The 27366-nt window shown below is 39.4% G+C and overlaps 1 protein-coding gene across 6 annotated transcripts in view; it reads left to right on the top strand.

Moving 5' to 3' along the window:
• Window positions 1-27366, top strand: part of fat1a (FAT atypical cadherin 1a) — a 183476-nt gene that overhangs the window by 118735 nt on the left and 37375 nt on the right. For all 6 annotated transcript variants that reach the window (XM_063043026.1, XM_063043022.1, XM_063043020.1 and 3 more), the window contains 6 exons: window positions 2589-2864; window positions 4595-4805; window positions 6913-10983; window positions 14591-14787; window positions 20708-20861; window positions 21219-21452. In XM_063043026.1, the coding sequence (XP_062899096.1) occupies window positions 2589-2864; window positions 4595-4805; window positions 6913-10983; window positions 14591-14787; window positions 20708-20861; window positions 21219-21452 (5143 nt within the window). The remainder of the gene's footprint in view (window positions 1-2588; window positions 2865-4594; window positions 4806-6912; window positions 10984-14590; window positions 14788-20707; window positions 20862-21218; window positions 21453-27366) is intronic.

Here is a 27366-nt window from a genome sequence, read left to right as displayed (position 1 = left end):
TGGCTGACTTCTTTCCTTTAGAATACTACTTCTTCTTTGGGATGTATGTATCCTGTGCCTTCCGAATTGCTTCCGGAAATTCCAGCCATCGCTGCTGTGCCATTATCCCTGTTGGTGTTCTTTTCCAATCAATTCTGACCAACTCATCTCTCATGCCTCTGTAACTCCCTTGACTCCACTGTAATACTGATGCATCTGGCTTCTCTTTCTCAAGCTTCAGGGTGAATTTGGACATATTGTGATCACTTGCCACTAAGGGTTCTTTCACTTTAAGCTCTCTAATCAATTCTGGTTCATTGCACAACACCTAATCCAGAATAGCTGATCCCCTAGTGGGTTCAACCATGAACTGCTCTAAAAAGCCATCTCATAGGCACTGGAGACATTCCCCCTCTCAGATTCCAGCACCAACCTGATTTTCCCAATCTACCTGTGTAATGAAATACTATAGTAACATTGCCAATTTGTTGAGCATTTTCTATCACCGGTTATAATATGTGGACGGCATCCTACTACTGTTTGGGGTTCTGTATACAACTCCAATCAGGGTTTTTTAACCCTTGCAGTTCCTTAGCTCTATCCACAATGATTCAATACCTTCCAACCCCATGTCACCTCTTTATAATGATTTGATTTAATTTTTTTTTTACCAACAGTGCAATGCTGCATCTTCTGCCTTCCTGCCTGTCCTTTTGATATAGTGTGTGTCCTTGGTCATTAAGCTCCCAGCTATAATCTTCTTTCAGTCATGATTCAGTGATGCCTACAACATCTTACATGCCAATCTGCAACAGTGCTGCAAGTTCTTCTACCTTATTCCATATACTGCATGCATTCAAATATAATGTCTTCAGTCCTATATTCACCTCTTTCCGATTCTTGTCCACCTTTTACATTGCACCTCATCCTGTTGACTGCAACTTTACCCTTTCAGCTGCCTCTCCTCAGTACACGTTGCCTCTTTAGGTAAACCAACTACCTCATCTTCAGCAATATCATCCACCTTTCCTACGATACCTCTTGCATTGAAATATATGCAGCTCAGGACATCAGTTGTCAGAGGTCTTACCAACATCAGTCTCCACATCCTCTCTGTGAACTGTTCTGATGCTCTGCTTCCCAGTCCTCTAACTCTAGTTTAAACTCCACCGTGCAGCATCAACATTGACCAACCTTCCCACTAGGATATTAGTCCCCCTCCAGTTCAGGTGCAAATGATTCCTTTTGTACAGGTCCCACCTTCCCTAGAAGAGAGCCCAATGATCCAAAAACCTTATGCCCTCCCTCCTACACCAACTCCTTAGCTACAGTGTTCACTAAAACAAATGGCCATACATTGCTATTGGTAAACTTCTCTGCTCTTTAGTTCATAGGGATCCACTCCAGTGAATCCAAATCTTTTGACCCTTTACCCCCACTGCTTATTCTATACCCTTCATCATACTACAATATGATGTTCTTATATTCTTCAGCCTGCGGTACTAAAGATCTCACTAATCTCTAATGCTGAAGTGTTATTAAAGCTCTGCCCGTTTTATTATCTTGCCATCTTATCAATAAGGGATTGAGAAAATATGCAGTTTAATCAGCAAAATTAAGCACTTCATGTGCACTTAATAAATTAATTCAGAATTGGTCTACAAAAATAAGATTTTTGCAATTTTGAGAGCGATGTAATTTCCATTGTACTTTTCAGTGGGTGGACAAGAAGCAAATTGCAGTCAACACCATAACTGCTCTTGAAAGCAGAAGTCAGTTGAATGATTGCAAAGATGAGCAAGACTGCAACTTTTGAGGAACATCATTGAAAATAAGGACTGTCTGCATTATCAGCACAGCTTACTGATAGCTTTGAGAATTATTAATGTTTTGTTTCAGAGGCAGATGTGTTGCTTTAACACACTGTTCTAACTTAGTAATTTCAGCACTCATTTCAGCCTTTAATACCTAACCCAAGTGCCAATTATCCATTTTTAACATAAAATTATTCTGCACTCTTTCTGCATTCAGTCAGTCAGTGGGTGCCATCCTGAAACCGGGGTTGGCGGCTATGCACCTCCATCTTTTTCGATCTTGCGACAGCACAGAGTACAGTCTCTCTCCAGTTTGTTCTTGCTGGCCACCTTGGCACTGCCTGCCGCCACCCCTGCAGAACTTGAGCCTGGGGCCATGTCAGCCTCCAGCCGTGGCCACTTCTTTGAGCTCGGCCCTTCCTTAGGCGGAGGCCTTGGACAGGTCCAGGCACACGGTGCAGCGCCCAAGTTTTTCATCATGTCTCTTCTAAGTAGGTGCATAGCATACGATTCATAGATACGTGGTGAGGCTTTAATCTCTTCCACGGAAGATGGCCGTTGGCTCACAAGGAGCTCATCCGCCCTTTGTCAGGTCTTGTTTGTATTAGTCCTGCTGGGTGTCCTCACACCCTCCTCACCAGACTAAGTCCAGTGGGGGGGCCGGCCAAGTCTGCATTACAAACAGTGATTAGTGCTAAAGCTTTGAATGATGAAACTGGTATTAGATTGTGAGGTTTTCTTGAAATATTAAAGAATGTGGTAATTTTAAAGTGATCAAATTCTACATCCTTTCAGGTATACATTAGAGTTATTGATACAAATGATCATCGACCTGAGTTTTCCAAATCTGAATATGAAGTTAGTATTCCAGAAGACACAATTCCTGAAACGGTTATTCTGCAAGTTAGTGCCAGTGATAAGGATGAGAAGAACAAGCTGATTTATACTCTTCAAAGCAGCACTGATCCAAGCAGTCTGAAAAAGTTCAGGCTGGACCCTGCTACTGGTGTTCTCTTCACAGCAGAAAAACTGGACCATGAAACCAAGCATCAGCATGTACTTACTATAATGGTGAGTTTGATGTGTTTTAAATGTGGTTTGGCTGCATTTTAGTTTTTATACCTGCCAATGCTCTGTAAACATTTTTCCAGTATATCTATTGCACCTTTTTCATCTTTTCATCAATTATGTTTGACTGCAGTCATCAGAATGAAGGACGGACTTGGTTCTCATTCGGGTGAAGGAGCAAAGTACCAGAGACTGGAATATTTTTCCATGTCTGGAACTCATTTTATTTCACCAATGATTTATGGTTCTGCAGTTCCACCTCCATGGTTACCGGTAACAGCTTGCCAAATGTGTTAAAACAGCACTTTACGACATACAGATACAGTGATTGGCCTGCGTTTCTAATGTGAGTGAAGTATGCACAGACACTGAGCAGCAGACCATCGTGCTGATAGCAACCAGCTACATCAGTAGTCATCAATACATTTAATAATAGATTTATCCATGCATTATTAATTACTTTCCTAGCAATGTTCAGGTATTTTAAAAAAAGTTTCTGTAATGGTAGCAGTTAACACATTTGGCCTGTGAGTGTTTTAATGTGTTGCCGAGGACTATTAAGTTGCCCCCAGTATTCTCCATTGATAATGGTAACACTGACTGATGCACTCACATGGTGTATTTTGCACACAGCTGGTGATTCACTGTGGCTTGTGAGGAGAGGATGTAATATAGTGGCCAATGCATAGTCAATTCAGTTACTGTACTGTTAGTACATGTATATTTAAGGAAATCCATGTAGATTCAAGAATCTAATCTAAGCTTCCTTGGGGGAATTGCAACATCTCCACTGACTCATGGGAATCCCAGTATCCAGAAACCCTGAGTACTTGGCAGATAGAGCTCACAACTCAGAAACTGCCTGCTCTAATCTAATCTAATCGAATCTAATCTGTCAGGCATCTCTTGTCCAATCTGCAGAAGAGCCTGATCTCATCAGTCACTGCAGAACATACACTACAACTGAGTTTTCCTCAATCTTGAGGGACCGCCTGAGCTGAAGAAGAAATGTGTTATTTTGAATACTAATACAGAATCCATAAGCATTGACCTGTTGGTGTTCATTAAACCTGTTCATAAATGGTTCCTAATGTATTTAACGTATTATATGTTTAGTTGCTATTGTCATAGCACCAATTTCTACATGTTTCTTCCAACTTCCACATCCCATCCCCAAAATTAATATCTGGGGCTTCACATTCCAGTTTTCTTTGATCCTTTTTTCCCTTTGAAAATAGGAGAATAGATTAAGAATATTATTTAGACCCCTGAATTATTTGCAGCAAAATTTCCCCTCTAATCAGGATGCAACTTCCAGGGTTTGTATAACCTCACTATTTTTAATTCAAATTCCTTCCTCGCATCTTTGTGCATATTTCTCAGGCAGAAAAACACTGCAGGGTTTATGTCCCATACGTTTCCCTTTATCCAGCTTTTGTATAATAATATTACTGTTTGCTTTTTTCCGAGTTGTGTATATATATTGACACTTAAAAGTCTATGCTGCAGTGGTTCAGCTTTGTGGTGAAATTGATAAACACACAAAATGGAGAATTGTTATCTCATTTTTTCACCTGATTTTCTTTACAATTGACGTGAAAATAAGATCAACGGAAACAAGGACTGTTAATATCACAATTTTTTTTTACCATATTATGATTTTAAGTGTAAGTGCTAAGAGGTGGTTAAATGATTGTTTTGATATTGAGTTCTTCTGTTTTTGTTTCTTCAAGGTTCGAGATCAAGATGTTCCTGTCAAACGTAATTATGTGCGAGTTATTGTTAATATTGAAGATACTAATGACCACGCACCGTGGTTTACCAGCTCTTCCTACACTGGTCGTGTGTTTGAGTCTGCTGCAGTTGACTCAGCAGTACTTCAGGTTACAGCATTGGATAAAGATAAGGGGAAAAACGCAGAAATTACATACACTATTGAGTCAGGTAATGATTTGCCTTAATTTGTCACTTCATTGATATTTGCATAAAACAAGACATGTTTGTTTCATTTGGCATCAGCGGAAGACAAAGATGGGCTAATATTTCAGGTGCAAAACTAACAGAATAAACAGGAACTCTTGCAAATCTATAGAAATGAGTGGAAAGTAAACGATCAATGAAAGAAATTGGTGGGTGTGAATAATCTTTACAATTCAATGGAGAACTGCTAGGAAAGATAAAGTCAATAGGGAAGAAATGCTTAAATTGGAAGAAGGTTAAACCTTAAGCATACCAATGACCAAAAACATGTATGTGAGATTGGAATGGAAACAAAGTATGCTGAGATTTCAGTTTCAGTCCAGAGTAGGCAAGGCATTCCACTCCATTTCAGCTACCAGCCCCCTGACATGTTTCCTCCTTCCCATGGTAATGTCAGAATACAAGAATTTTCACGTTTAGATTTTACTAGTGGGTTATGATTCTTGATGGCTACTTCCCTTTAACTTCTAGACTTTGTGTAGGGAATTTACACTTGTTTCCATTAGGAAAAGGACGTCAAGACCCACAGAAACAATGAGATTGTTTCATAGTGTTTCTCATTGACACATTATTAACCTATAGAGGCATTTTTTTCTATTTTCCCAGCATTGTACTTTATACAAGAGACAATATACTGGGGGTGGGAAACTATGGTGAATGCTGAATTCAACATATTGTAAACACATTCCTGAGATGTCTAGAGTGGTTTGAATTCTGCATGATCTTTATTTTATGGGAAAGGCAAAAATACTTGCAGTAAATGAAAACTTCTACCAAATATTGAAGTATTAAATCATAATTCAAACTGTATACTCTAAAACAAAGAATGAAAAATTTTGAATGACTTTGATATCTGTCCAGTGGAGTAAGAAGAAAAATAATCTTAAGAATATGACAGCCTGTCAGCTTTATAGAGTTGTGAGCTTTGAAGCTGAGAAGAGTTTGGCCTGTCTGCTGCAAATTACATTTGATGACCTTCAAATGCTGTGTTAGAAGTTTATTTGTAAAGCTAGAGACTGTAGTTTACTAAAAAAAAGGTATCTAGATAGTGACTAAAGATGCATAGGCCTTTGAAATTGGATTGTGAGCTGTCTATTTACAATCATTAAAAGGTTGCCTAACAGTGCATTGTGGCAAGCAGTGTGTGACGATTTATTCCTAGAGAAATTATACTCTCTGTGTATTAGTTATGTACATCCAACTGCTCGTCTGTAACTGGCCAGTAAACTTGATGTAAATGTTTGACCCTCTCCAAAATTCCATTTTTAGTTAGGATAGTATATCTGTTGCTAAGAGTTTCTTCCTGGGGTTTTACCACCATATAAGTAATTCTTAAAGCATTTGCAAGATGTCCCTTGGGAGATAGTTTTTAATAGTTATCAATTACCGTAATTGTGGGGCTTTTTGAGAAATATCTACACCACTAACCATTCTCCCCTACTCTGCCTGGCAGGCCTCTCAGGCAGCCATAGGATTTAGAATAATTCAGATGGGTACGAAGAAGGAGTGGAAAGATTGTCAAGTCTCTCATTAACTGGCATGGGACCCAGTCTGCTGAATGCTTAATATCCGAGTCATCTACATTTCAAAGTCAATTTATAATCAAGTACATATATGTCACCATAGCCAGCCCTGCAATTCATTTTCTTGTGGGCATACACAGTAAATCCAAGAAAGCCAATCGATTCCATGAAAGTCCGTACCCAGTAGGATGGGCAAACAGTCAATCTGCAAAAGACAACAAACTGCAAACGGAATTGTAATAGTAAAAAAAACAAAACACCCTGCAGCTGGTAACACTAACCATGCTACAGAGTAGAAATGGTGCATTGCATTCTACTGTGAAGTTTGTTCCAGTTAAACCTGTGGAATAAATTTTGGAAGCAGAGCTGGTGTGTGTTAGTGTCCTGACACTACTGCACGATGATCGTGACTCTACTGATTTGGACAAATTTCTAACAACAAATGTACTAGGATTGGAGAATAATATGCCGTTAATACTCCAACTCTAATTATTATGCTATTGAATTTATACCCATATGTTTAACGAAGCTGTTACTTCTTTTTACAGGAAATGTTGGCAACAGCTTTGCCATTGATCCAGTGCTGGGTACTATTACAGTTGCAAAAGGCTTGGATCGCAATACCTGGAGGCAATATGAACTGATAGTCAAAGCAACTGATGGGGGAATTGCTCCAATGAGTGCTATTACTGCTGTTCGCATCATTGTGACCATTTCTGATAATGCAGCACCCAAGTTTGCAGTGCAGGAGTACTATGCAGAGATAAGTGAAGGAGCCAGCATTGGTAGTTTTGTTATCCTGATAACTGCATCCAGCCAGTCATCTATAGTTTATGAAATAAAAGATGGAAATACAGGTGGCGCATTTAACATCAACCCTAACTCAGGAGTCATTGTTACCCAGAAGGCACTTGACAACGAGGCACTGGCTTTGTACCGACTGACAATTCAAGCTACAAATATGGCTGGGTTATCTACCAACACCACCGCTTTAATACAGCTGCGAGATGAAAACGACAACGTGCCAGTTTTCATTGAGTTGGAGTATGTGGGAATCATTAGTGAATCTGCCCATGTCAACAGTGTTGTTCTGAATAAGCAAAGTACTCCACTGGTAATTCGAGCCACAGATGCTGATGAAGGATCCAATGCTCTCCTGTTTTATCAAATTGCCGAGCCATCTGCCCGGAAGTACTTTGCTATTGATTCCAGCACGGGCGCCATTCGTGCAGTGCAGAAACTAGACTATGAGCAGATGAATATTTTTAATTTCACCGTGCAAGTGCATGACAGTGGAAATCCACAACTGTTTGCAGAGCATGCTGCAAATGTCACCATTCACGTGATTGATGTAAACGATTGCCCTCCCATCTTTGCTCGAGATATGTATGATGTCTCTCTTCTTGTGCCAACGTACAAAGGCGTGAAAGTGACTGTTGTAGATGCCGCGGATGCTGATTCGAATTCAAATGCCGATCTGATTTATTCCATAATCGATGGTAACATAGGTGAGAAGTTCTCCATAGATGCAAAGACAGCGCTCATTTCAGTGCAGAACACAACTCATTTGAGGAGCCGTTATGAACTTACAGTTAGAGCAAGTGATGGCAGATTTTCCAGTACAACTTCTGTGCGAATAAATATAAAAGAAAGCAAAGAAAGCAATCTAAAATTCACCCAAAGTTCATATTCTGCTGTTGTAAAGGAAAATTCCACAGAGGTTAAAACTATAGCCATTATTACTACAGTGGGTAATGAAATGAATGAGCCATTATTTTACCATATCCTTAATCCTGATAGAAAGTTTAAAATAAGCCGCACGTCGGGTGTTCTTGCAACTACAGGAATCCCATTTGATCGTGAAGAGCAAGAAGTGTTTGATGTAGTGGTTGAAGTTAGTGAAGAAAAAAATCCATCAAGAGTGGCTCATGTGGTTGTGAAGGTTACTGTTGAAGACATTAATGACAATGCTCCCATCTTTGTCAACCTGCCTTATTATGCCGTTGTCCAAGTGGATGCTGAAGTGGGCCATGTTATTCGCCAGGTCACTGCTGTAGACAAGGATAGCGGTAAAAATGGAGAAGTTTCTTATTATCTTAAAGAACACCATGAGCATTTTCAGATAGGGCCATCAGGGGAAATATCCCTCAAGAAGAGTTTTGAGCCCAACCTGTCAAATATGGAGTATGCTATTGTTGTTGTTGTGAAAGATGGAGGGGAGGTATCACTTTCTGCAGAAGTTGAAGTGCCCATCACGGTTATAAACAAAGCCATGCCTGTATTTGAGAAACCATTCTACAGTATCGAGATACCTGAGAATATTCAGCTGCATGCTCCCGTTGCCTATGTACAGGCTAATAGTCCAGAAGGTCCCCGTGTCATTTACAGTATTGCAGACGGAGACCCTTTCAATCAGTTCACAATCAACTTCAACACTGGAGTTATAAATGTCATCAGCGCATTAGACTTTGAAACACATCCTGCTTACAAATTAACCATAAGAGCAACAGACTCACTGACAGGATCATACTCTGAGGTGTTTGTTGATATCGTGGTGGAAGATGTTAACGATAATCCTCCAGTGTTTGCAGAGAGGAAGTACACGGCTACTCTGTCTGAGGCATCGGTGGTGGGCACACCAGTGGTTCAGGTCACTGCTACGGATTCAGATTCCGGAGTAAATAAAGTCCTCTACTACCAATTAGTAGAAGATGAGGCCAAAAACTTTGAATATTTCCACATTGATAGCTCCAGTGGCCTCATTTTAACCGCACGGATGCTGGATTACGAACGTATTCAGAAGTATGATCTCCTTGTTCGAGCTTTGGATAATGGAAAGCCCCAACTTAGTAGTGATGTCATTGTGACTCTGCATGTCACTGATTTGAATGATAACCCTCCATTGTTCAATGAGCTGCTGTACCAAGCATCAGTAAGTGAGCCCATAACACGGGGACACTTTGTAACGCATGTGCAAGCCACTGATGCAGATGCTTCTGATGTGGACAAACTTCGATACTCAATTGTGTCAGGCAACGATCAGGTGAATTTTGCCATAGATAGCAAGTTGGGAATTATTACTATTGCAAACCTTCCCAAGCAGAATTTGGAGGCAGTTTATAATCTTACTGTAAGTGTATCTGATGGCGTTTTTAGAAGCTCAGCAAAAGTTCTAGTAAACATTATGACTGCTAATTTCCATAATCCAGTTTTCGTTCAGAGTGATTACGAAGTAGAATTGGCTGAAAATTCAGAAATTGGGACACTTTTGATTGAAGTAAAGGCAACAGATAAAGATTCTGGTATCTATGGGAACTTAACTTATTCAATTGTTAATGACTTTGCAAGAGATAGATTTTCTGTTGACCAAAAAGGAAAGATTTTCACCTCAGAGAAATTGGATCGTGAAAACCCAGTGGAGAAGGTGATCACTATCAGTGTCATGGCAAAAGATGGTGGAGGCAAAGTGGCTTTCTGCAATGTTAATGTGATACTCACCGATGAAAATGATAATGTACCTCAGTTCCGAGCTGAAAAATATAAGGTAAACATTGGTTCATATGCTCCAAAGGGATCTTCAGTCATTAGAATTATAGCTTCTGATGCTGATGAAGGTAGCAATGCAGATATCATCTACGCCATTGAAGCTGCTTCTGACAATGTTGAGGAAAACTTTCAAATTAATTCATTTACTGGGGTCATCAGCACCAAAGAAAGCTTAGTTGGATTAGAAAATAATTTTTATACTTTTGTTGTCAGAGCTAAAGATGGTGGAATTCCACAGCTAGATTCTGTTGTTCCTGTCTATGTAAGAATACTTCTCCCAGAAGTTCCCCTTCCAGTATTTACAGAACCTTTCTACACATTTGCCATCTCTGAGAAAACAAATGTTGGAACCGTGATTAATTTGATCAGAGCAGAAAGTGATCAGCCATTGTTCTACAGTCTTGTGAAGGGAAATACTCCTGAAAGTAACATGGATGAAATATTTGCTATAGAACGTGATACCGGGAAACTAAAGACTGAAAAATCTCTTGATCATGAAATAACCAAATGGTACCAGATTACAGTCCTGGCACAATATCCTTTTGAGGGATATGAGGTTATTTCTTCTGTGGATGTAAGCATTCAAGTGAAAGATGAGAATGATAATAAACCCATTTTTGATTCAAATCCTTACGAAGCTTTTGTTGTGGAAAATATGCCTGATGGAACCACAGTAATTCAAGTAAAAGCTTCAGACCTGGATTCTGGAGTGAATGGCCAGGTGACTTACAGCTTAGCTCAATCTCAGGATCTGGATCACGTGCTCGATCTTTTCACCATTAATGGTGAAACCGGTTGGATAACAACCCTCAAAGAGTTGGACCATGAGGAGCAGACAAAGTATAGAATCATCGTGGTGGCATCTGATCAGGGAGAGCAGGTCCAGTTGTCATCCACTACGGTAGTGGACCTCACCGTCACTGATGTAAATGACAATCCCCCACGCTTTACTGCGGAGCTGTACAAAGGAACTCTGAGTGAAGATGACCCTCCTGGTGGAGTGATTGCTATACTGAGTACTACAGATGCTGATACTGAAGAAGTGAATAGACAAGTTACCTGTTACATCACAGGTGAGAACTATGCTAGAGTATTTGATTGTATTATCCCAATATGGGGTCTTAACTCTTGTTTTAAGAATATATGTGTAAACTAACTGTAGTTTTCTTGTAGAAGAAAATTGCCATAATCAGACAGGGTAATCTAAATTCATAGATTTAAATTTCTTTTCCCAAACGAACAGGATAATTGCATGAAAGTTGACAGGTTCCGTTACACAAAACTCAGAAACATTTTCATTTAGTTTAATGTGTAAGAATTTGACGAATTATATGGTGCGGAAATTCCAGGATGTGAGATTTAGGGCATTCTATAATTTTCTGGAATTCAGCAGTGTGTAGTGATCCTCAGTAACAGCTGAAGTACTGCCCATGTTTCTTTTCCCTACTTAAAATCAGTCAAGAAATTGTTTCCTTAGTTCACTGTCTATGTTATAGAAGTCGGTTCAGGCATATCATTCAATCACAGGAATTGTAGTTAATAACTTAAATTGAGAAATAATTGTGTTGCCAGAACAGTCTGTTTGAAAAATTAGTCCGCTTGCTCAGTGTGAGGCAGCTGAAGTTAATTATCTCAGACTGAAGCATATTGTTGGCTCCTCATCTTAAAATGCAGTCTATTTTGTATGAAATTAGTGTTTTGTAATTGTGGTTTTGTAATCACAAAGTATACATGTACATTTTATTAATATCCAAATAATAAATCCTAAACTGCTCTGGGATTATGATCGCCAGAGGCATTGAAACTAAAATGCTGTGTTTTCTGTGCTGCGCATCTTCAGTGGTGGTAGGTTGGGTGTGGTCACTCTCAGATCAATTTATGCATTTCAATTTGAAACACTTCCTGGTCCAAATAGCATCAAATTCCTTAGAGTTGTTATTTTTAGCATTTCTGTTCTGTGCCTGACACTGAGCTTATTCTGGTATGTTGAAATTACTTGGCCAGTTAGTTATGGTATTACTTCACTAAGGTAGTATCAGTGCAAACAAATCTGTATACTTTCAATGTTCATCCTAGCAGTGTCATTACAGAAAATTCCAAGCCCTTGTCTGTCATATCTGTTAGTTAAAAAATCTTTTAACAAAATGTAAATGTTACAATAATTTTTTTTGAAACTTTAGACCAGTTTAAAACAAAATTGAAATTTTTCAGAGCGAATGAGTGCCTGTACCTCTTCCTAGAGATGCTACCTGGCCTGCTGTGTTCACCAGCAACTTTGATGTCTGTTGCCTGTTTAATCTTACCAATCCCCTTCAGCACTTGTTTTTCCAGTGACCTTTCTTTAGTGCTTAATTTTTTACTCTGTTTTTAGATTAACAATAAACATTTGTGTTGAAAATATGGAGTAATTTGTTCCTGCACTATATGTTAAACATTCCCATAAATTGCTGCCAGAATGATACATAGATAGATAGTCATGGGAGTACTTAACTTTGGGCCCATTGACCCCATCACTCGTTTGGAAAGGTATCATGTAACTTACCTATTGATTCTGTTCTACAAAATGATTTTTGATCTGGTCTCATTTTGATGTAATTACATTCTAGATTTGCATTTTACTGCACTTAATATTTATCCAATGAAGGTTAAGCTAAATTGGATTGATCATGTGATGGTCAGCCTGTTAAGCTTTTCTGATTACTTATTGAATGTTGCTTATTGGAACATTTCCAACAGAATACATTATTGAGACGGATATAAAGTGTATATATAGTGTTACTGATGAATTGTAATTGATTTGTACAGAGGATTTTTAATAGGAAGTAAAGTTCATTTGTGCAGGCAGTAATATGGTTGCAGTTACATTATTAACTGTCATACTTATCTGCAAGGCACATGGCCAATTAAAATTATCTAATTTAGTATCTTTATCCATGGTGCATCCCCAGGTTTAAGCAATCTTACATAACTCTTCACCTTGTTCTGACCTCAGGTGAAACTTACAGGACAAATTTAGCTGCTTGTGTTCTCTGTAGTGATTGTAGTTGGAACTTAAAATTGGGAAAGTGCTCTCCAGCAGCTTTAAAAACCATTACACTACGTTAAATTAGAAGCGTGTGGAGATACTATGAAGAATTTATTGCTTTAATACAGTGGGCCCCAACCACCGGGCCGCAAAGCATGTGTTACCGGGTCGCGAGGAAACGCTATGATTTGGCAATATGAAACGATATGAGTCAGCTGCATCTTTCCTCATTCCCTATCATGCACTGTTGAACCTGAACATAGGGTTGCCAACTGTCCCGTATTAGCCAGGACATCCCGTATATTGGGCTAAATTGGTTTGTCCCATACGGGACCACCCTTGTCCCGTATTTCCTCCGCTAAGGTAGAGCGTTCCTACGAAACCGTTCGTAAACCGAAATGGCAGGCATAAAGCGAAGAAGCAATTATATGGGAAAAATTTTTGAGCATTCCCAGACCCATAAAATAACCTACCAAATCATACTAAATAACACATAAAACCTAAAATAATATTAACATATAGTAAAAGCAGGAATGATATGATAAATACAGAGCGTAAATAAAGTAGAAATATTTTATGTACATTGTAGTTTCACTTAACAGAATCGGAAAGATAAAGCCAAAACCGATTATTAGAAAAAAAAATCAGCATGTACACGCATGCACACGTCACGCATGCGCAAACAGATGCCCACGCAAGGCTTCATGGTCATGGTAGTCTTTCTCGGAGTAAGCACAAGAGTCCTGTATTTGACTGCTACTTTTGTCCCTTAATTGGGAGAGAGAAAGTTGGCAACCCTAACTGTAAAAGACATGTTGAGGTGAGTTTAGCCCTACTTGAACACAACCGCACCCCCCGCCCCCCCGCCCATCGGCTGGTCCACAAGAATGTTGTCAATATTAAACCGGTCCGCAGTGCAAATAAGGTTGGGGACCTCTACTTTAATATCACCACTCGTGCACTAAAGTACATTTTGTGCAGTGAAGCAATGGAATTTTATCAAGTTTTTTCTTCCTGGGACTTTCCTGAGTGCAAATATGTAAAATTAAAACCATATTTACCATTTGGCTGTGTGTACCAGGTGACCCAGTCTGTGCTTTGGCACCTGAAATGAGATGACAGTTGCCTTACTGCATTTGAATTAGATAGAAGAAGGTGAAGTACGACTCTAACTACCAGTGTTTCCTCATACACCACAACCTTATTGTGGGGTGTGTTTATTGTGGTATGGTATGTTTGGCTATGAAGTTAGAGCAGCCAGTGAATCTCTTCACAGTCAGATAACTTGCTGAAATTTCTCATCTGGGCTTGCTGGATGACTGCAAGACCATAAGATATAGGAGCAGAATTGGACCACCTGGCCCATTGTGTCTGCTCCACCATTTCATCGTGGTTTCACCGTCTGAAACTTTCTCAGAATAGCATTCATTTATTAGGCTCAGTTGCTCTGAAATTTCTGAAACTTAAGTTTATGCAACAGCAGCTGCTGCACAAATGTTTCCAATATGCTTCAAAATTTCTCCTTTGAATTTTATCAGATCGGATCAAATTACTAACAGCTGCTGATGATTAATCAGTGGCGGTGTTGTGCACTTTGTTTATAAACAAGGTACTACATCGGTAAACTCTAATGGCAATTTCAAATTAATTTTCAGCTGGTGATCCTCTGGGGCAGTTTGGCATTGAGCACATTCAGAATGAATGGAAAGTTTATGTCAGGAAGCCTTTGGATAGGGAGAAGAAGGATCATTACATGTTAAACATTACAGCTACTGATGGTTCTTTAGTAGCCAAAGCAGTTGTTGAAGTTAAAGTCCTTGATGCAAATGATAACAGTCCAACTTGTGAAAAGGTAAGTATTTACCTTTATTGGTGTCAGCAATTTATTAAATGTGTAATGTGCATAGAATTCCCTTCTCATTCTAATTATACAGCAAAAAGAACAGAGTCAAATATTGATGTAAGCATACTTTCTTTCTTTTTAAATCTTTATTGTATATATAGGAAAAATAACATGAGTACATCGAAGTAACAACACTTACAATGCCTCAAAAAAATCCATCATCTTAAAGATTGAAAACAAAATTTTGTGATAACAAAAAAAACCTACTGAGCAGAAAAGTGAGGAAAAAAAAAGAGAACCCATTAGGTGTACAACCCGGAGCCATGCATCATACAAAAAGCTTCTAAAAAATAAACATCAAACCGCCAGCAAGAAAAGAAAATATACTAAAAAAATTTACAATTAGATCATGGAAAAGTTATATCAATTAACTCAAATGATAATAACGAGCAAATGAGCCCCATCTTTTCTCAAAATCAAACAAAGGTTCAAAGGTCCGACTTCTAATTTTCTCCAAACTAAGACATAGCATCACTTGAGAGAGCCATTGTGACAAAGTGGGAACTGATGTATCCTTCCACTTCAACAAAATGGCCCTCCTAGCTATCAATGTAACAAATGCAATAACATTTGCAATACCTCCAAGTTAGACATTTTTTACAAAAATATTTAAGTAATTTCCCTTACATATTGGAGGCTGACCTGTTAGATACTATGATGAGTATGAATCCTTTGATTAAGGGTTCTATTGGAAGAATTTATAATTTACTATTACAATGAGATAATTGTCCTTTGTCTAAGATTAAACAGGATTGGGAAAAGGAACTTAATTTGACTTTTATGACGGAGGATTGGATGCGGATATTGAAGTTGGTTAACTCTTCTTCAATTTGTGCTAGCCATTCATTGATTCAATTTAAAATTGTACATCGTTATCATTTGACAAAGGAGAGACTTTCTAAAATCTTTCCTAATGTTGATAGTCATTGTGATAGATGTAAAACTGAGATAGCTACACTGACACATATGTTTTGGTCTTGTTCTATATTGGAACAGTTCTGGAAGTCGGTTTTCTCAACAATTTCTAAAGCACTTAAAATTAATTTACAACCTAATAAATTAACTGTGCTTTTTGGAATAGTTCCTCAAAATATTCATGGTATTTCTGTGTCTGATGTAAGCATATTTAAGTCTTTACAGAATAACAATTCTTAGTTCTTGAAGGTTTATTGAGTATTTAAGAGCATGTGTTCCTTTCTCGTCATGCACACTTGTCTATATTTTCCTTGCCTATATCATTGATAGTGATGTAGAAAATTGCAGCACAGTACAGTACAATAAAGTACAGGCTCTATGGCCTCGATATTCTGCTGACATTTTAACCTACTCTAAGATCAATCTAACCCTTCCCTACAACATAGCTCTTTATTTTTCTATCATCCATCTGTCCCTTATCAATCAGCCTCTATCACCACCTCTGGCAGGGAGTTCTATGCACGCATGAAATGCATCTTACAGTAAGAAAAAATTCCTAATTTTGAATTTGCAGTACCAGTTAACTTTTATTTTAAACATGTATGCTTTGAAATCTTACAATCTTTAGCTTTGAGTTAGCAAAAACAGTTAGTTTTGTTATTTCGTAGATTTTAGTCTTTCTGGAAATTGTACTGAAGGAAAGTTCAGCATTTTAAACCTTAGATGAAACTTCAAATCTGATTCAGGAACAAACATAAGATGTATCAAGCAGATGATATTACTCAACTGAGAACAATAATACTGTGAGCATTATGCTGAATAGGATTCATAGAGGGTTAATAGCTTTTGTGACAAGAAGAACCATTTTGTTTTCTTAGTAATCGTCTTGTTAAACCGCAGCACATTTTCAACAACCTGGCTTATTGTTGCATATCGACAGTTGCATGATTTCTTCTCTTTGGCTTCTCTGCAGTTTGAGTCCCAACTCCTGACTAACTGCTGTTGTTTTCCCAATTAAGAGATACCTAAAAATGTGCATAGTTTTCCAGTTTTGAGTTTAGAGGAGAAGGAATAATGGCACTTTTCGAGCCCACAAAGCAATTCTAGTGTGCTCTTAACATGAGGCGTGGAGCTGAGAAGTCCCTGCCCCCACACTCAGACCTACTTTGCCCACCTGTTTGCTGTGATGCACGACCATGCTCCCCGAGATCATCGGTGATAATTAAATCAAGCTCAACAATAAATTTACGTAGTGTCCTCTGCTGATCATTTTCAAAACGTTGGGGTACTAGAGTGATATTTTCTGTGTTAAGTTTTTAATGTTTATGCAGTAGATTAATAGCCAGGGCACATTTCTAATTGTCTCTTCTCAGAATTCTACACAAGTAGGATAGACCTAAGCTGGTTGGCACTGTTTCCCAATGATACTGCAGCATTGGATTCCTCAGGGTGTCCAAAGGTATCATGTGAACTTCAGTCAAGTAGTGAGCTGGAAATCTGCTTGTTGATCCTTCAAGTCAAGCTCAAAGAACAGCCATGAGGATCAAATTGTTCCGAACCTTTAGTGCAATGACATTATGTTGCACAGGGCCTCAGCATTGAGGATTGCCCCAGTATTTGGCATATTGAAAATGATGGAGCCCCAAATGCCAAGTTGTATATTTGCGTGTAAGTCTCTGATAGGTAGAGACAGGTAGCTGTTCACAGTCGCTTTGGGCAAAATTACAGCAAAGCTCATGCTCTTTTAAATTCACTTCACACTGCCATGCATTGAGATTTTCTTTGACTGAAAGAGAAAAAAAAAAGTCATGCTGTGTTCTATTATTATCCCATTGTTCTGATTTTCTGATTATTAATCAGTCTTATGCTTCGAGGAGATATTATTGCATGTCTCAGAATTAAAAAAAGCTTCATGCTAGAAAATAAGCCCTGTTACTGTTTAATCTGTATCATCAACTTGTCCTTAAGGGTGTAAATTAATTATTAAAATGACTTCTGAGCTGCCCAAAGGATCTAACTTAGGCCCTGCTGCTATCTAACCTGTTTGCTGGTCCTTGACAAAATTTAATTAAATCATTTATCGGTTTCCAGATGTGTGTCGTCATCCACTCAGCCTCACTTTTCTTCATGTCCATCCTATTTTTGTATTGTCTGATTATTCATCCAATTACTGGTTTGGTAGAAATTTTCTCCAACTATTCTGAGCCTATAATTTTGCAGAAGCACAAATGAGCTCTTGTTCCACAGCTTGCACTTCTTCCCCTGGATACTCCCTCTGACCAAATTAAAACATCCATGATCTTGGCATCCCCCATTTTTTCTGTTTCTTAGCTGGTTTGCATTTACTCCAGGCTTCCAACTTATTTCAGTTCTGTGGTCTTGCACCTCCCAACCCCTGGAAACTTTACCGTCCCTGCAACCTTCCCGATTGCAACCTTGCAACCCTTTAAATCTAAAGTATATACCATTAATTTTAATTCTTCCACTGAGGCTTTAATCTCTGAATTCCTTCCCAGAATCTTTTTCCTTTCAGTTACCTTGGCTGCCCTAATTAGCCGGAGTTTCTGGAAATTGTTAAAAAGACAAACTACCATTTCACTGAGTGACAAACTATGTTCTCCAATGAAATACCGAACAAATTAGGGTACTACCAATATTAAGACAGTTCTATAACTATATCATATAATATAGAACTATAACTATATTAGTTCCTAATCGTTATCAATGGAGCAGTTCAGCCAGTGTACTCTACCATGTTCTTTAGATTGGTTGTAGATAAGCAAAATCAGCATTAACACCGAGTGCAGATAATGGACTGCCTTATACCATTCAAGATGACTGTTAATACCATCAAATTCTTCATATTTCCTCATTTGTTGAAGTAGTGAAATTGTTTCATTTTTACTCCCAGCCATTTCTTGCATCCTTGTGCCTAAATGTTTGAAACTACAGTGAGCGAACAGTTGTGAATCGTGATACTGCTTATTTCGTGCCAAGTATCAGTGACAAAAAAAACACTGCTTTTTGAACACAAACACACTCAACTGATGCTATTTAAATACTGTTCACTCTAAGCTTAGTGTCGATTCTAAAACCCATGCAAGTGCAGACGACTGAAGCTGTTCAGCAAGTCTCCTGTCCTAATTAAGCACCATAGTTCCCAGCAAGTAAGGGGGAATCCTGGCTATTTTCTCAATTAGATTTTGCTCTTTAAGAGCCCCAAATAGCGGCTGCCCCAACGGCCCAGTTAGTCAGAATCTACTGTACTTCTAAAACACAATGGGAAGCTTTCAGTCATTTGCCCTTATTATTTTATGTTAATGGGTGTCAATTATCATTTTTTCTTAAGAAGACTTACTGTGTTAAATCCCTAATTTATATAGTTTTCAGTTTCTTGCAGAACGTTCTCATTAGTCTCACAAGGCTGCTCAATTATATATCTGCATACAAAAATATGCCATGTCACTTACATGTAGTGCAGTTGCATTCTTCACTATTAGCAATTCTCACTTTGAAGATCAAGAAAATCTTTGAAGATCTTCAAAGTAAATAAATCAGTTATAATCTGAAGGATTGTCTAATAATCATCCTCTAGTCTGATTTCATTTTAATTCATTGTGTGTTTTGGAGGGTAGGTTCCCAGATGTTCCAAAAATGATACATACATACCAGGATAGAATTAGTATGCTTCAATTTACGAACAAATAATTCTGTGAGGTACAGTGCTTAACCTTGTTGAAGTCAGACTCATATTTCATCAAGGTCAACAAGTAACATAATTCACACATTTAAATTTTTCTGTTCCATCGATATTTTACCTTTTCATTGATTCATATTAAAGATCTGTCTGTTCACTAGTATATATGCTTAAAATATGTGACCAGAAATTTATGCTACTTGCTGTGTAAAATTTTCATGAAAATTTGCATGTGTCAAATTATATTAATTAATGGATGCATATGTGCTAATCTTACAGCTGCATCCACTTCTAGATATTCCACAATAAATTATTGTACTCAGATTTGAATTGGAATGCCTTAAGCACTAAATAAATTTCTAAGAAATAATTTACTTTCTCAGCAGCTGCACAACATAGTATCATTTACTGCCGGGGGATCAAATATGACTCGTCAAGTTTTCTCAATCAGCCTCTGCTATTAATTCATACAAGTTAATTAAAGTCGATAACTTTAAAATAAACTTTTAACTTAAAGCATCATGGGAGCTTTACAGTTAGCGCAACACTTGACATTGCCAGCAGTAAGATGGGGATTTGATTTCTGCCACTAAGCAGTTTGTTGTTCTCCCCTTGACCGCCTGAGTTTCATCCAGGTGCTTTGGTTTCCTGCAACATTCCGAACATGTATGGGTTAGGATTATTAAATTGTGGGCAAGCCAGTGGCACCAGATGCATGGAGACACTTGTGGCCATCTCAGCGCATCCTTGCTGATTTGATATCAGCACATTTCACTTTGTGTTTCGATGTATATTTGGCAAATAACGCTAATCTTCTTAAAGATTAAATTAAAAGTGTATCAGGTTGTTCCCCACTCTTCATTCTTAGTTAACACAATTCTAAGGCAGGCTTTCTGATTTCACGTACAATGTACAATGTCATGTACAATAACATGGTTTTAAAATATTGGGTAACTTGGTTTAAATATATTGACAATCACTATAAGTTCTTAAGTAACATATGGCTTTATACCATCATATCAATGGCAGTTAGCTCAAAATGTAAAGATTTTGTGAAACAAAAACTTAAGGCTGACTGGGGAAAATAAGGAAAGAAAAATAAAATAAATTTAATTTAGTAGACTCTTAAAATATTCACTGTCAATGATGGCTCTGTAAAGATCAAGATATTTAGTACTTGTTTATATCTGTTATCATGAGGTATTTTGGCAAGTGAGGCAAGCACTTAGATATAAATGGAATTTATTTTCTTTTTAGACATTATATGCTGAGACCATAGCAGAGGATGTTCCTTCTGCCAAATTAATCCTGGTGGTTTTGGCTGAAGATGCAGATATCCGTTCAAATGGAGAAATCACTTACACACTCCATGGACCTGGAGCAGAGAAATTCAGATTAGATTCTGTCACTGGTGAGAAAATATGTGCAGTTCAGATATAGAGGAAAAGGATGCTTTTGTTTGGTTTGCATCCTTAACGTTCCTGGAGGATAGGCTATGAACGATCCTTTTTTCTTCAGTAGTATTGTCATTTTTGCTGGAAATCTCATTAATCTATTTACTTGTTAATTTATGGAGTGAATATTATCTGTTTAGGTAAAGATATATAATACTTTTAATAAATCACATGGCATCATCAAATAATGGGAGATTATTCAACCAAACAATTATTTGAGTGCTAAAATTAGTTGAGAAGCCAGATGTCAAATATGAACATTTTTCCTCCAATAGCTATTTCTGTAATTAACTTATATTCTACTTAAATATTAGGTGAATTAAAAACATTAGCTCCACTTGATCGTGAGCAGCAAGCAGTTTATAATCTTCTGGTCAAAGCTACTGATGGAGGTGGCCGTTTCTGCCAGACTGATATCGTTATTACACTGGAGGATGTGAATGATAATGCACCAGTGTTTTCATCTGATCAGTACACTGTATCTGTATTTGAAAACACGGCCAATAAAACATTGCTGACAAGAGTTCAAGCCACTGATCCAGATGCAGGTAAGATCAAGTCAGTGCTACTGAATTACCAGTATTGTACAGCACAGTTACCAGAGACTAAGACATTTTTTACATTGTTACCAGGTTAATTTATGATCTAGAAATGTGTGTGTGTGTACATATCAATTATATTACCATAGTGTTTTTTGTTGGTTGTGAGTAACACATATATTAAGCAAGTTTTCACATTGCAGGAGTGCCAATGGTATATACTATTTATATTTAAAAATTTTGTAACTGAGAGGAAGTAAGCCTTTGATCTTGTCGTGGCTCACTTGGTTAGATATGATCTTGAATTTTTCGTTCAATTTTAGACACCACACCTCAGAAAAGCAAATCCTGTTCTTAGGTGGTAACAACAGAGATAGTATCAGGTCAGAAACATCATAATGAGGATGATATTTGACTTCTATTTGAGGGCCAAGGAGCTATCATTTATGTGTTCAAAGTAATGTGAGAGAAATTGAAAGACTTTGATACCAGGAAATAACTTGCAGAGAATTTCAGAACAGAAAATCACAATCTTAGAATTAAACCAAATAAGAGAGACATCAGTAAATATATTCATAATTTGGTTGTAGATTTGCTAACTTGCCCTTTGTATTAGGACTAGTAAGATGGATCAAAGGCATGGTAGTACTGATGGGTCACGATGTCATTGAATGGTAGAATGAATTGAAGATCTGAACAGAGCACTGTTAAAATTTATTTGAGTTACCTTGAAGTGACTATAGGTGGCACATTCATACTTGATCTTTTGTTATATCTCTGCTTGGAAAAGGGAATAATACTGTCATAATCCTAGTCAAGTGCATAATACTCCAAGCAAATAATAGGGCCTGGGAATACGTTATTCTTCTACTTCATTTTAGCTGTATCTTAAAAAGAATTATTGTGACTGGAATTGATATGATGGTACAATACAAACATGAATAATCAAATCAAGTTTAATTATCATTTAACCATACATGGATACAACCAAACAAAGCAACATTCCTCTGGGCCCAAGTTGCAAAACATACACAGCACATTAAAAATAATGAGCAAAAAAAAAGCCAATTATATAGCCCAAGAACCTGAGTGATATGTCCCAAAAATTGATGTGTATAGTACCCAGAAGTGCGATCCAGCTTATCATTGTACCGATCAAACACTGGAGAGCAGCACCGATGGGAGAGGCACGGATGCCACGCTGCACCACCTCTACTATCTCCTCTCCCAGACTGCAGTTGCTGGCAAGGCCGCAGCTTGAGACCTGGTCCTCACTGCAGCTGAGGCTAGGCAGCTCCCATGTCACCTGTCATTCCACCAAACAAAGGAAACAGGCCTGTGGCATCTTACATTATCAATGTCCAACACAGTCTTGTGATCACAAGAGGAACATCCAACGCGATCACCCATGGTAATAATTCTGGTGATATCTCAGATTAATTCTGAGCTCTTGTCAGCACAGGAGCTTGTCACTGAAAGACTGTCCAAATATAGTGGAATCAGAACCTTAAGAGTTTCACTTGCAAAGTTTGCCTGGGTTAACTGCTGACAATTGTTAGCCAGTTCTGCTGATTGTAATTATTGATGTATTTTTATCTTACATGATGTTGATACAATCCTGTGCATGAAACAAACTGCATTCTGGAGGAACCATGAGCCTCAACAATATTTGCATAAATCCAATAAATTGCTGATCATGCAGATTCAGCACTGATTTCATGCATATTGTTAATATCCTAGTTCTTTCAGTAAATGTAAAATTATTCCAGCAATAGCTATTCTTTAAATGTGCAAATTAAGCTGTTCAAAATTTTGATACTAGTTGATGAATTATACGTCAAAGAGTCCCTCAATATATTTCAGTCAAATAATGCATCTTGGTAGCATAAGCAAGATAAGTGTGGTATGTTTACAATTTATTAATAATGAAATATAGTTTTAGGGTCACCAATAAAAATGTCTTAATTTTGGAGTAGCTTTAACAGTGAAGTTTTTTAAAAAGTATCATTAGTTTATTAAAATAGAAAAATGAAAATAACTACTATAGTAGCATGACACTATTACAGCTCGTGGTGTCAAGAGTGTTGAGTTCAAATCTGACGCCTTCTGCAAAAGTTTTTACACCCTTCTTGCGGAATGCATGGGTTTCCTCTTGGTGCTCCGGTTTCCTGCCACTTATTAAGTTCATTTGTCATTGTAAATTGTGCTGTGATTAGGCTAGGGTTAAATAGATGGACTGCTGGGTGGTGCAGTTTGTTGGGCCAGAAGGGCCTATCCCATGCTGTATCTCTACTTAAAAATTAAAATTAAGATATTGCACATCTAAAGTTAAAAGAACATTGGGATTCTATTGTGACTCCCGTCTCCCCTTCCCCCACCACCACTCCGCAGCCCCGTCTTCCTCAGATCCCACCGTCAACTCCTGGGCCCTCAGAGGCTCCATCTTCCTCTCACCCCAACCCTCCCCTCTCCATTGACACCACCAGCCTCCCCCCTCCCCCCTCTGATGCCAGCTCTCATCCGTGCCGGGTCTTTACCATCCCCTCCGACCTTCAACTGTCGGAGGCAGAACGCTCTGTTCTCAGTAAGGGCCTCACGTTTGTCCCCCTTCACCCACACCTCAGCGAGTTCCGTGTTCGCCACGATGCGGAACTTTTCTTCCGCCGTCTCCGTCTCCGAGCCTACTTCTTCGGCAAGGACTCTTCCACCCCCACCGATGACCCCTTCTCCCGTCTTCAACCCTCCTCTTCTTCATGGACACCCCGCTCTGGTCTTCTGCCTGCTCTGGATCTCTTTATTGCTAACTGCCGACGGGACATCAACCATCTCGACTTCACCGCACCTTGTCCCCATTCCAACCTCACTCCTTCGGAACGCTCTGCTCTCCACTCCCTCCGCAATAATCCTAACCTTATTATTAAACCCGCTGATAAGGGGGGTGCTGTTGTAGTCTGGCGTACTGACCTCTACCTTGCCGAGGCGCAGCGACAACTCGCGGATACCTTCTCTTATTTACCCCTCGATCGTGACCCCACTAAGGAGCACCAGGCCATTGTCTCCCACACCATCACCGACTTTATCCGCTCAGGGGATCTCCCATCCACTACTACCAACTTTATAGTTCCCAGACCCCGCACTTCCCGTTTCTACCTGCTACCCAAGATCCACAAACCTGCCTGTCCTGGCCGACCTATTGTCTCAGCTTGCTCCTGCCCCACCGAACTCATTTCTGCATACCTCGACACTGTTTTATCACCCCTTGTTCAATCCCTTCCGACCTATGTTCGTGACACTTCTCATGCTCTTAAACTTTTCGATGATTTTAAGTTCCCTGGCCCCCACCGCTTTATTTTCACCATGGATGTCCAGTCCTTATATACTTCCATCCCCCATCAGGAAGGTCTCAAAGCTCTACGCTTCTTTTTGGATTCCAGACCTAATCAGTTCCCCTCTACCACCACTCTGCTCCGTCTAGCGGAATTAGTCCTTACTCTTAATAATTTCTCCTTTTGCTCCTCCCATTTCCTCCAAACTAAAGGTGTAGCTATGGGCACCCGTATGGGTCCTAGCTATGCCTGCCTTTTTGTTGGGTTTGTGGAACAATCTATGTTCCGTGCCTATTCTGGTATCTGTCCCCCACTTTTCCTTCGCTACATCGACGACTGCATTGGCGCTGCTTCCTGCACGCATGCAGAACTTGTTGACTTTATTAACTTTGCCTCCAACTTTCACCCTGCCCTCAAGTTTACCTGGTCCATTTCCGACACCTCCCTCCCCTTTCTAGATCTTTCTGTCTCTGTCTCTGGAGACAGCTTATCCACTGATGTCTACTATAAGCCTACTGACTCTCACAGCTATCTGGACTATTCCTCTTCTCACCCTGTCTCTTGCAAAAACGCCATCCCCTTCTCGCAATTCCTCCGTCTCCGCCGCATCTGCTCTCAGGATGAGGCTTTTCATTCTAGGACGAGGGAGATGTCTTCATTTTTTAAAGAAAGGGGCTTCCCTTCCTCCACTATCAACTCTGCTCTTAAACGCATCTCCCCCATTTCACGTACATCTGCTCTCACTCCATCCTCCCACCACCCCACTAGGAATAGGGTTCCCCTGGTCCTCACCTACCACCCCACCAGCCTCCGGGTCCAACATATTATTCTCCGTAACTTCCGCCACCTCCAATGGGATCCCACTACTAAGCACATCTTTCCCTCCCCCCCTTTCTCTGCATTCCGCAGGGATCACTCCTTACACAACTCCCTTGTCCATTCGTCCCCCCCATCCCTCCCCACTGATCTCCCTCCTGGCACTTATCCGTGTAAGCGGAACAAGTGCTACACATGCCCTTACACTTCCTCCCTTACCACCATTCAGGGCCCCAAACAGTCCTTCCAGGTGAGGCATCACTTCACCTGTGAGTCGACTGGGGTGATATACTGCGTCCGGTGCTCCCGATGTGGCCTTTTATATATTGGTGAGACCCGACGCAGACTGGGAGACCGCTTTGCTGAACATCTACGCTCTGTCTGCCAGAGAAAGCAGGATCTCCCAGTGGCCACACATTTTAATTCCACATCCCATTCCCATTCTGACATGTCTATCCACGGCCTCCTCTACTGTAAAGATGAAGCCACACTCAGGTTGGAGGAACAACACCTTATATTCCGTCTGGGTAGCCTCCAACCTGATGGCATGAACATCGACTTCTCTAACTTCCGCTAAGGCCCCACCTCCCCCTCGTACCCCATCTGTTACTCATTTTTATGCACACATTCTTTCTCTCACTCTCCTTTTTCTCCCTCTGTCCCTCTGAATATACCTCTTGCCCATCCTCTGGGTCACCCCCCCCCTTGTCTTTCTTCCCGGACCTCCTGTCCCATGATCCTCTCGTATCTCCTTTTGCCTATCACCTGTCCAGCTCTCGGCTCTATCCCTCCCCCTCCTGTCTTCTCCTATCATTTTGCATCTCCCCCTCCCCCTCCAGCTTTCAAATCCCTTACTCACTCTTCCTTCAGTTAGTCCTGACGAAGGGTCTCGGCCTGAAACGTTGACTGCGCCTCTTCCTATAGATGCTGCTTGGCCTGCTGCGTTCACCAGCAACTTTGATGTATGTTGCTTGGAATTCTATAGCTAGCTTTCTCATATATACATACGTACTTACATACAATATACTGGCTATCATCCCAGCAATTTATAATTGTGTCTAGTTCACTGGCGTATCCACAAAATGTTGTTAAACTCTTCCCACAACCATCCATAGCTGTAGAAATTTGCATACCAGCTAGAGGCATTATCTATACTGTAAAGTGTTATAGGTGTTGGCACATGGCTAAGTGGTTAAGGTATTGGTCTAGTGATCTGAAGGTCGCTAGTTTGAGCCTCAGCTGAGGCAGTGTGTTGTGTCCTTCAGCCGGACACATAACCACACGTTGCTCTGCGATGACACCGGTGCCAAGCTGTATTGGCCCTAGTGCCCTTCCCTTGGACAACATCGGTGGTGTGGAGAGGGGAGCCTTGCAGCATGGGCAACTGCCGGTGTTCCATACAACCTTGCCCAGGCCTGTGCCCTGGAAGCCTTCCAAGGCGCAAATCCATAGTCTCACGAGACTAACGGATGCCTATATATATATATATATATATATATATAGTGTTATAGATTATAGAACAGAAATAAAGGTGAAAAATGAATTCTGTAAAAACCTTTGTCAAAATTTGTGTCACTAGACCTAATTTACCAAATTCTGATTTGCCCAAATTAGGTTTAAGCTATCTGCATGCATAGCCTGTTCAGAGCCAATTTTGGTTTTCGTTCTGAAAAACAAGATACTCTTCTTTAAAAATGAAATAAAATTTTAGTTACTCAAAACGAGTCTTAAAATCGTTGGGGCATTTTCTCAAAATGCACAGGTAAATTAAAAAAAACCTT

The sequence above is a fragment of the Mobula hypostoma genome, chromosome 3, assembly GCF_963921235.1.
Source record: "Mobula hypostoma chromosome 3, sMobHyp1.1, whole genome shotgun sequence".
Lineage (NCBI taxonomy): Eukaryota > Metazoa > Chordata > Chondrichthyes > Myliobatiformes > Myliobatidae > Mobula > Mobula hypostoma.
Note: the sequence above shows the minus strand (reverse complement) of the source record. Positions and strands in the feature narration are given on the sequence as shown.